The 10,928-nt window shown below is 42.8% G+C and overlaps 1 protein-coding gene and 1 long non-coding RNA gene across 8 annotated transcripts in view; both read left to right on the top strand.

Annotated features, from left to right (window-relative positions):
• The first annotated feature begins 3,312 nt into the window (after positions 1-3,312).
• Positions 3,313-10,928, top strand: part of NAA16 (N-alpha-acetyltransferase 16, NatA auxiliary subunit) — a 107,880-nt gene continuing 100,264 nt past the window's right edge. For all 7 annotated transcript variants that reach the window (XR_013543689.1, XR_013543690.1, XR_013543691.1 and 4 more), the window contains exon 1: positions 3,313-3,512. Coding sequence is in view for 4 of the 7 variants with exons in the window: in XM_020804244.3 (XP_020659903.3) it covers positions 3,459-3,512 (54 nt within the window). In the remaining 3 variants the exon portion in view is untranslated. The remainder of the gene's footprint in view (positions 3,513-10,928) is intronic.
• On the top strand, positions 5,493-8,968 carry LOC144588243 (uncharacterized). Its single transcript, XR_013543695.1, has 2 exons — positions 5,493-5,585; positions 8,901-8,968. It is a non-coding gene; the product is annotated as an uncharacterized LOC144588243 (long non-coding RNA).

Below are 10,928 nucleotides of genomic sequence, written 5' to 3'. Positions count from 1 at the left end.
GTCACCTATGTCAAGTTATCCCATAGCTGGGCCTTGACATATACAGTGCATAGTTATAGAGAAACCAATAACCTTGTACACTTTCTATAAATGCCCAATTTTAAATGGGCTTCTCAGATGCATTGACAATGCAATTTTACTGTTCGTCGTCATTGTTTAGTCGTTTAGTCGTGTCCGACTCTTTGTGACCCCATGGACCAGAGCACGCCAGGCCCTCCTATCTTCCACTGCTTCCCATAGTTGTGTCAAATTCATCTTGGTTGCTTTGATGACACTGTCCAGCCATCTCATCCTCTGTCGTCCCCTTCTCCTCTTGCCGTCACACTTTCCTAACATCAAGGTCTTTTCCAAGGAGTCTTTTTACTGTTACTTTTACTGTTACATATGAATAATCTAGATACATTTGTAGGTGGATTTGAGTATGAAAAGCTACTTCTGGCAAACTTAAATACTTTAACATCTGACATACAAAATGGGCCACAATACAAAACCATGGAGATACAGGCATAGCATTGCGCAGAGGGATTAGCAGTGTTCAATGGTTTCCATGAACTTTTATGTAATAATTACAGCAGACAATGGTTGAAAAAACAGCAAAGGGACACACACTCAGATGACAGAAAACAGGTTTAACTGTTAGTTCTACAGAAGAGACCTATGTGTATTTTTTCTTTTTGTGTGTGTGTGTGCCACATTAAGTTATATATCAGTTCTCCATGGGGAAAAGTACAGCAGTGTGTAATTGGCATACATCACGTAAGTGGCCTCTAGTTTTGGTACCCTGTTTTCCCAAAAATAAGTCCTAACCCGAAAATAAGCCCTAGGATGTTTTTAGGATGCTCATTATATAAGCCCTACCCCAAAAATAAGCCCGTTAAGTGAAATCCTACCCTCCACCATTGTACAGCAACCAGAAGATGATGGCATGACTGTATTTGAATAAATGTAGATTGTTGTACATGAAAATAAAACACCTCATGAAAATAGGCCCTAATGCACTTTTGGAGCAAAAATTAATATAAGACCCTGTCTTACTTTCAGGGAAACACGGTCCTTCCTGACTAGAGTTAATGACATGGATCCTGCAAAGTACAATGTGTCTCTCTGAACAGAAATACACTGAATACATGTGCATATAAAGACTTCACAGAGTTTGCCAATATTCTACATACATACCATCCCAACAATAGTGTTTTTTTAATGAAACTTCACCAATGTCATATCTATACTAAATTCTGAGGTAACTCCCTCTTCGTAGCCATTTTGTTTCCCTTCAGAGTTTAATGGCATGAAAAGCTTCCTACTGTCAAAGCATTTTACTTTAATCCCATTTTTGTGCAAATGTGTGTGAAGGAGAGACAAAAAAGGAGAGAAAGAACAGTGAGCCGTCCTCATGAATAGAAACACCAGAGCATGAGAGAGAGATAAGAGGGAGAGAAATAATTGAACAGGAGGAACTTATTGTAGAAGGGGAGGAATAGAATCAAAAGGAGGAGGAAAGGTTGAAATCTGTCTAGTAGAAGAAAGAGAAAAGGAGGAGGAGTTAAAGATACTAGCACGGGAGGAGGGTATAAAAGATTAGGAAAAGAAAAGGGTTTTTAGTGTATCCGGAAGAGAGATAAAGAGAGGGAAGGAGGAGAGAGAGATGAAAAGAGAGGAGTACACATATGAGAAAGCACGTGAGTTATTGAAAGACCCTGAATTTGAAAGTGGGTGGACTACTGCCAGATCCAGAATTGAGAAAGGAAGGAGAAACAATAACAGAAGCCTTAGAATGGACAGTGGTAGTCTTTCCCCAAGGGCAAGGTCATGGAAAGAAGGTGATCAGACCGGACCAGACATTCAATCAACCACTGAAGGAAGGAGATTGGGCCAGGCATCCGTGCTGTGGGACAATATGTGTGGTGTGGAGTACTCCACTGAGGAAACCTACGGACCGGGAGCAGTTTGGTCCAGCTCCCCAGTGAGTTTTCCACATCTACAAGCAGAATTCTCATTGTCGCATTATGGACAGTTGCTCAATTTAAGTTGTTTCGACCCTATCGAAGTAGTTGTGGAATCACCAAGTGTTAATGTAAATAAAGTTGTTGATGTTTCAAAAGAGCCTCAGTCATCATTTCCCACCAAAAAACAGGAACTGCTTCAAATTTGAAACGAACCTAATCACAATGTGGAATATAAATGTAATAAATAAACAAAGCAACCCATTTAGGTTTTTTTGAAATTGTTCATTTGTATGCTTAAATGTGTATGCATACTCCCAAAATAAATTCGTATGTACATTAGAATACCTAGCAATAATTTGAGATCAAAAAAATCCTGCTTTGATTGCCTGAACATGAGGCAGCATTTTGCCTCTCTCCCTGTGTTGGGAAATGCTGGGGAGTCTGTACTCCCGTTTTGTGGGAGCCATGTCCCTATTACACAAGTATTATGTGTGCCAATTTAAAAACTAATGGTTCACTGTAATCTGGGTTGGAAGAATTAATTAAATTTAGGCGCTTTCCTTGAACAAATTCAACAACTTGACTTAGTGAAGAGAAGCAGAGTTGTGCTTCCTGAACTCCCATCTCACCAACACCTGCTCCCACCCCTGTCCCGGTTCTGAGTTACGTGGATCCCGATAAGTGAAGGCAACTATTAAAAAAAAATCGGACTACTTCTACACTATTACAGTATTCAGAGCTGGAAAGCTGCTTCCTACTTAGTTGCAAAGCGCTCTTCATTAGGTCAAAACAACGACGAAATCAGGGGTAATGGGCGGAGAGGAGAATTTGCAGATTCCTTAAAGCCCTTGATTTCTGCTTCCCGCACCTACATTTTTCTGAACAAAAATTCTGTGGAATTTTTCAAGCCAGCAGGATTTTACCACTACAGGGGCTCGTGTTTCTCGCCCGGAGGGTGGGACGGTAGACGGCGCTAGTCTTGGATGGGTGTGTGTGTGGAATGGAAAGACCTGAGGCATGGAAGACAGGCTTTTCTCCCCTCTTTCTGTTCCTAGTCTACCAGACCTAGGGCAAAAAGATCGCAGGGGCCATTTTCCAGCGCCATTGGGGACGAGGGGAAGGGCGAGGGAGACGGACGAACGGACGGACCTGCGGAAAGGGGCGGGGAGCGCCGCAACCACGGGGCCTGTTGGGGGCCAAGCAGGCAGGCGGGCGGGCCAGCCGCTAGGGGCGTTGCGAGCGCGAGCGCCAAGTCCGCCTCGGTTGTCTGAGGCGCGGGGGGGAGGGGCTGGCCGCCGCTGAGTCGGCGGGGCTGATCCGGGCCGACCGGGGCAGGCCGCATGCGGCTCACTACGAGCCGGCGCGAGAGTGTGACGAAGGCCGGAGGGCGAATGAGGTAGCTGAAACCCCACGCCGGCCCTTCCGCCCTACCTACCCTTGGGGCCGCCGCCGCCGCCGCCGCTACTTCCTCCAGCGGTTGCGGCGAGGAGGCGGCCCGCAGACCGGCCCACCATGCCGTCCACTCCGTTACCGCCCAAGGAGAGCAACCTTTTCAAGCGGATTCTGGTGAGGAGCAGTTGGTCGGTGGGCCTTTTGCCCGGCGGCGCCCCCCCCCCGCCCCCGATCTCTTTCCCGCGACAGGCATGGGCGGCAGAAGGGAGGGTTATCCCCTGAGTCGGGCGGAGCGAGGCCCAGGCGCCCGCACCCACCCACCGCAATGGGGACCGGGGGGGGGAGAGAGGGGACAGCAGTTTGGTGGGCCCTCTCGGTGGCGTCCCGTTCCGGGGGTGGAGGCTCTGCCCCCTTCCCCCCCACACCCGCCTCCTCCAGGAGCCTGGCCGCCCCTCTTTGTGCGACGCAATTTCCCGCGTCTCCTCCGTCGTGTTTCATGGCTAAGGCTCGAACAGATAGATGATGATGTTGTCTTTGCTATCTTTGGCCTCTAATAGGCGTGTAAAATATTCCCCACCAACTTGCACCAACCCAGTAGGGTTGTTTTCACGGTCCTCCCCGCCCCCATTCCTAATACAGGGCCTCCCACCACCTACTGTTTAATGGCGGCGGGGGAGGGGGTGGCCTAACCTGGCTTCGCACATTTTTATATGTGGAGGGCACTGGACTTGCTGTCCTGCAAAACGTTATGTTGTGATCGTATGTCTCAACACACAAAATTGCAGTGGCCCTTGGTCAGTCCTAGTAAGATGCATGGAACACACTGGGGCTACTTCTTAGTTAAACATCAGGCTACAGACCTAAGTTGATTCACATCAGGGAACAAATCCCATTGAACTGAAATGAGACTGAATTCTAGATAGATTTAGGATCCTGTTATACTTTGATAATTCTCTATCCATCCACTATCAGTTATACAGTATTGGGATTTTAACTAAAGCTGTTTTTACTTCTCCCTTGAGCCTCAAATGTGGGTTATGTTTATACAAATTGCCTTTTTTGCATACAATCTCCGACACTATTATTTTCAGGCTTTTTACATTAACATGAGAACTGCAGAAATAATCCATGTGATTCTGTATGCCACTAATTCTTCACCACCTCACCATATCAAATGCTTCCCTTTATTTTTTGCTATATACTGATAGAATGCACTAATTAGTTATCACCCATTATGAGATGAATATGGAAGAACTGTACCATACAGTGGTGCCTCGCATTATGAGCGCTCTGTTTTACGATGAAATTGCTTTACGTTGAAGTTTTTGCGATCACAAAAGCGACCGCAAAACGATGTTTCCTATGGGGGAATTTCGCTTTGCGGTGATCGGTTCCCTGCTTCGAGAACCGATTCTCGCAAAGCGATGATTTTCGGACAGCTGATCGGCAGTTTCAAAATGGCCGCCGGGTAAAAAACATGGCTCTCCGCTCGTTTCTGGGACGATTCCTCGCTGCACGGGCAGCGAAAATGGCCGCACTATGGAGGATCTTCGCTGGACGGTGAGTTTGAAGCCCCTAGGAACGCATTAATTGGGTTTTAATGCATTTTTATGGGCTTTTTAATTTCGCATTACAGCGTTTTCGTTCCACAGTGATTTCGCTGGAACGAATTAACGTCGTAATGCGAGGCACCACTGTATTTCCACAGCCTGCGAAGAAATACTTTAATTCTTTCCTGCTAACACATAAGACCCTGAACCCTTTTCCATGCTATATAACACAAAACTACTTCCTTCTCTCATTCATGTAAGTGAAATTTAGTGGTGATTATACTCATGAAAGTGAATGAATGAAGTAGCAGCTGCTGCATATATAGTAATGTTTTCTGCAGTATACTTTATATACATCCTGGTAGATTGTGATGCTTTTATGCATTTGCTATAAGAGATATATCAGGAAGAATATTGGAATGCAAGACAGTCTTCTGGACAGAGTCATCAAAGTGCTGTCAGATATACCATGAAGTTAGTTAGGCTGCTGCTTACACAACAGTGCATATGTGTTGCACCATCTGATATCACTAACGTATGTGAGGAGGCCTTTGCTCTTCAACCTCAGAAATAGCTAGGGTTACATGTGCACACAACCTTCATTTCAGATCAGGGATACATCCTCCAAGTCTCCAGAGAACTTCCACCTTCTTAGAAATTGAAGCTGTGATCCTGAACCCACTTACCTAGGAGTAAGGTGCATTAAACTCTATGGACTTTCCTGGCAAGCTTGTGTATTGTAAATTATATTGCTTAATGTGTCTTGTCAGTAGCTGAAATCTAACTTCATGCTGGCATTGCAGCACTTTTTTTGCTTTCCATGCTGTGCAACTGTCTGTACCACCTAAAATTGCTTTCGAAAGGATTTATAATGCAGCTGGTTTGGAGAATGCAGGAATAGTAAATATTGGGGAGGGGGAGGCATTCCCAACTACTTTTGCTGGATTTTGCCAGTGGAAGTCCTGTGTCAGACATTATCCGGTGTGCTGTACCAACAAGCATCTCTGAACATAAATGAACTCTGTGGTAATTCTTTTTGGTATAACCTAATGTTTATATGCTTCCAGTTTTCAAAATAAAACCCTAGCACGTATAAACAAAGTAGTAAAAATAGTAAAACGACAAACCAAGAATATGTTGCCTCTTTAATAGTTTAAAAGATAACTGGATTTGTGCAGTGTGATGGCTAAAAGGGTGAGCATAGCACCACGTTCCAATGTGATATTGGCAATGAATTCATTAGATGTTAGTGGCAAGCTGCTACTTCCCACCCTCTGATCTTTCACCTAACCCTTCCTTTCTTTGAATAAATATTTATATTTTATATGCCACTTGTTCACAACAATCAGCTATGTTTTTGAAGAAGCAATTTACACAATTCTTAAGAAAGCAATTTAATGCTTATCTTGACAATATCATTACTTCCTTTTGTTTCTATAAGGTCAGTGAAACTTCCATTTAGGATGGATTATTATTGCATCTATAGTGAAAAACAGCATATTTAGAATTATATCCACAACATAGATACAAGTGTTAGCGACCTACAGACCATTTTGTCATAGTGGGATTTTTATTTCTAAACGAGTTTATATAACATAATTGACAGGATAATAAGCATCAGGCTGTGTCATTTCAACCGTATGTTTAGGTAATAAGTGAGGTCCTCAGTGTTTATAAGGAACCCAGCCACATTTATGTTGGATTATAGACAGTTATTTCTTTATAATTGGCTGTGTAGCTGTGAAAATACTTTGAGTGGCCAAGATGCACTTTCTTGATGTGTATTTCTCCTGTATGCCTTGGGCCCTCTTCAGTAGAAAGGCACCATACAAATATTTTAAATAACTAATAATGATAAATATTTGACTTGTCCTTCAGTGAGATCAAGTACATGGTATTCTTTGACCCTGCTCTTTTCCCAGAACAACCCTTTGATGTAGATCAGGCTGAGAGAGTTACTGGCTCAAGATCACCCAGTGAGTTTCATAGTTCATTGGGTACTAGATCCTGGATCTCCCAAGTCCCAATTCAATACAGTGGTGCCTCGCACAGCGAGGTTAATCCGTTCCGGATTAACCCTCGCTGTGTGAAAGCATCGTTGAACGGGGCAAGAAAACCAATTGGAACGCATTAAACAGTGTTTAATGCATTCCAATTGGGCTGAATACTCACCGTTCAATGATGCTTCCGGGCGGCTGGCAGCCATTTTCGCGCCCTCCCCTCGCTGAACGAGGGCGCAAAAATGGCTGCGATCAGCTGTCCGGCGGGTCCAAAATGGCAGCCGAAATGGCCAGCCGCAGCGTTTTCGCGCCCTTGGTAAGTGAGGGGAGGGTGCGAAAACGTTGCACGCAGCCATTTCGGCTGTTTTGGCAGCGTTTTCGTGCCCTCCCCTCGCTTACCAAGGGCGCGAAAACGCTGCGCGCGGCCATTTTGGACCCGCCAACCAGCTGATCGGCGGGTCGCAAAGCGAAGGTCGGTAAGCGAACCGCTTACCGACCTTCACTCTGTGAATTGTGCCCTATCTAGATGCCGTTTTGCGATCGCTTTTGCGATCGCAAAAACAGCACCATTGCGCGGATTCGTCGTTCTACGGAGCGACCATTCTGCGAGGCACCACTGTATTCTAATACTGGCTGAAATCCTAACACTTAGTGCAGTGAGTTTCACTAGAGACGATCCATTGAGTCAGTGAGAGTTTGGTGAATCAGCTGCTCCCATTTCTTCAAATGGGTGTACTCTAATTGTGACTTACTGTATTCAATTTAGTCACAACTACCGTAGGCTCACTTAAATCACTGAAACTTTGGAGGAGTTGACTCAACAAATCTCATTTGATTCAGGAAGCCAATTCTAGTGCAACATACTACACTTAAGTGATGAGATTTCAGCCAGCTACACATAATGTCAACTTGGATTGCTTGCAGTCTTGATACAGTATTGTAGGTCACTGTATTACATTATTACAACAGAGCCATGTTTGATTGTTTAAGTCAAATAATACTGAATCCTGCAGAAGCTGTCATGTATGGTCATATTTCAGTATCTCTTATTACAATAGGCATACTGGTGGGTCTTGTGCTTGTTTCACCTAACTAAATAGATGGTGATGATCATTATCTGCACTTTCATTGTGAAAACTACTTTGTTATTTAAACATGATTAGATAAGTCTTTTGGATTGAGGTTTTAGTATTGTTGATATCTGTAAGTTCATTCTCTCTTTTGCACATCTGTTTTTGGTAAAGTTTAGTTGACAGTAACAATTTCAGCTTCTTAAGTGGGGCACAAAGCTTTGCCATTACTAAGCTTTACTCTGTCCTGTGTATCTGAGTTGTTTCCTTGGTATAGCAATGCTCTTTTCTCTATGTAAATACAGATTTATTTATTTTTGTTTGTCCTGTTTCTTGTTAAGTATGATTATGGAATGTTTCTTAGTAAGTCACTCCAACACTCCCTGCTCTCATTGCTAAAAATAAATTGCTAATTTTAGAACAGCCGTGATTACTTTTTCTGGAAGACAGCAAGTTCACAGTTACAGTTGCTACTTTTGGCAAGTTTCCTATCATTTTAAATGTTAAAACATTTAGACAGAAATGATATGTATAATCAGTTTCAACATCTGGAACTGTGGTAAATAGCCGTTTTCTACTTCATTACAAAGCATATAAGCAGTATGCATAAATTTAAGAGTAATATTAACTCAACTATTTTCTTATTTGACTTTCTTATAATCAGTGTTGGTGTATAAGGATAGCCAGAATTTTAAGCAACAGAGTGTTTGACCCATTTTCTATTGGTAGGTGCAATAGGTGCTGCTTTAATCTTCTTTCAAAAAATTGTAATTATTAGGACCAGGGTGGATTTTATTTTATTTTTTTCTTTAAATCAATATAATTTAAATCATGATTTAAATTTTAAAAACCAGATTTTTGTCAATTTAAATGAAAAAATGTTTTTCTTTTATTTAAAGTGTGATTTTAAAAGAATCATTCATTTTTTTCCACCTTGATTAGGACCAAATCCAAGAGAGAATTGATGCCTTCTTGCCACATGACAGGACCTGCATCTGACACATCATAAAGGCGGGGAACAGTGTCCTGGGATTGAGATAATGAAGGATGTAGTCGAAATATCTGCTTGAGGGTCAGATTCTAGACTTAACAAAGACATTCAAATTATCTTTTTAGTTGCAAGTGTTTCAGAAACACTGGAAAGTAGAGGGGCCACAGGACCAGTTGATAACATGTTTTACAATTTTCCTCCTCATGCCTAAATTTTTAGTCTTATCATAAACTTTTACAAGCTGTCTTATCTTTGCATTTGTAGAACATGAAACAGCTTGAGAAAGTTTATAACAGGCCTGGAAACTTACTACTTCACGGCTTCTCAACCTCTTAGGTGGTTTGTGCATGTGTTGATGTGTATTGTCATGCCATTTAAAGAGTAGCAGCAGATGCGAAAATTATTACACTTGGCATTGGTAGTGCTGTATTTATGAGAAACAAAATACAAAACAAACAACTTCTTAATAGAGATCTGAGAAGATCAACATATGATGATTTATATTTTTATAGTTTGTATCTGTGTGGCATTACCATCGCACCAATACCACTTTTGCTCCAGAAAGGCTGTATAAGTAAGAGTCTTATGGCAGAGATAGACTCAGAGCACCTGATTTGTTTAGCTTTACATAGTAGTAAGTACATCTTTGCTGTAGCTGGCATTTATGACTTGTATATCATCTACCCTGATTTAAAAGGAGTTGTATTTCTGTAGTATGCAAAACATGGAACCTGCAAATACATGTTGACTTCATAACTTTATTCACTACTGAATCATCAACTTGGTTAAGCAAGCCACAAGAACATCTTTAAATTTGCTTGTCTAGAGACTTGCTGGAACATAGGTCCTTTAGATTTTCAGATTCAGTCTCGAGAGATTATGGTAACATGCTCTGAATCACTGGTTCTTAACCTTGGGTTACTCAGGAGTTTTGGACTGCAACTCCCAGAAGCCTTCAGCACCAGCTGTCCTGACTGGGGTTTCTGGGAGTTGCAGTTCAAAAGCATCCGAGTAACAAAGGTTAAGAACCGCTGCTCTGAATAGAGGACTTGGAACAGCATCTAGTGTGGCTTAGAAGACCAATTTGAGAGTGACAATCCCTTCTACACTGAAGACAAAGACAATCTGTCCCCTGTCCGGCTCCCTGATTTTGCTGGTTTTGGGACTGCCTCTTTGCCTCGGCCTGCTGGACAAGTGTCTCTTCAAAATGGGAGAGGCCGTGATGCACCGCCTGCCTCCAGGCTGAACGCTCAGATGTCAAGGTTTTCCATCTGTTGAGATCCATTCCTAAGGCCTTCAGATCCTGCTTGCAGATATCCTTGTATCACAGCTGTGGTCTCCTTCTGGGGCAATTTCCTTGCACTAATTCTCCATACAGGTCCTAATCCTGAAATAACCTCACCTCAAGATTGGGTTAAAACTTTACACAAGCACACTTCGTGGCATAATTTGTTTCAGAAATGTCTGCATTCTACCTTATTTCTTTCAGAATTGTGTGCTCAGCCAGCCTAAACTTGAATCAAGCAGACAGGAGTCCAAGGAAAAGTTCCCATTCAGTTCCCAGAGCCAGGTTATAGTCAATTTTGGTGTAATCTCATTCTGAAAATGCTCGCTGTGTTTTGAATTAGCTACTCTAAATCAAGCCAATTTGCACACTTTTGGGCTGTGAAACTGTACATGGATAGATAGTCTACCACATACATTCAAGATCTGACTGGGGATCACCTAGCTTGCTGCCTGATACTCATTCAGCCACACCTCTTACCTGTACTACTTGTTCTTTTTTAGCACCAGGTCTTTGTTTCGCCTAGAATACCTAGCTAGAGCTGAAGATAGCCAATCTAATTAACATTCATGCTATTCTACCATTGTTATTTTATGACAGAGGTTCTCACATCCTTTACAGCAGTGGTCCCCAATCTTTTCCCAACCATGGACCGATGGGGGGGGGTGTGGTGTCCCCTCAGGGTGGCGGAGCT

This window comes from Pogona vitticeps, chromosome 3, assembly GCF_051106095.1.
Source record: "Pogona vitticeps strain Pit_001003342236 chromosome 3, PviZW2.1, whole genome shotgun sequence".
NCBI classification, from domain to species: domain Eukaryota; kingdom Metazoa; phylum Chordata; class Lepidosauria; order Squamata; family Agamidae; genus Pogona; species Pogona vitticeps.
This window is presented reverse-complemented; position numbering and strand designations above follow the sequence as displayed.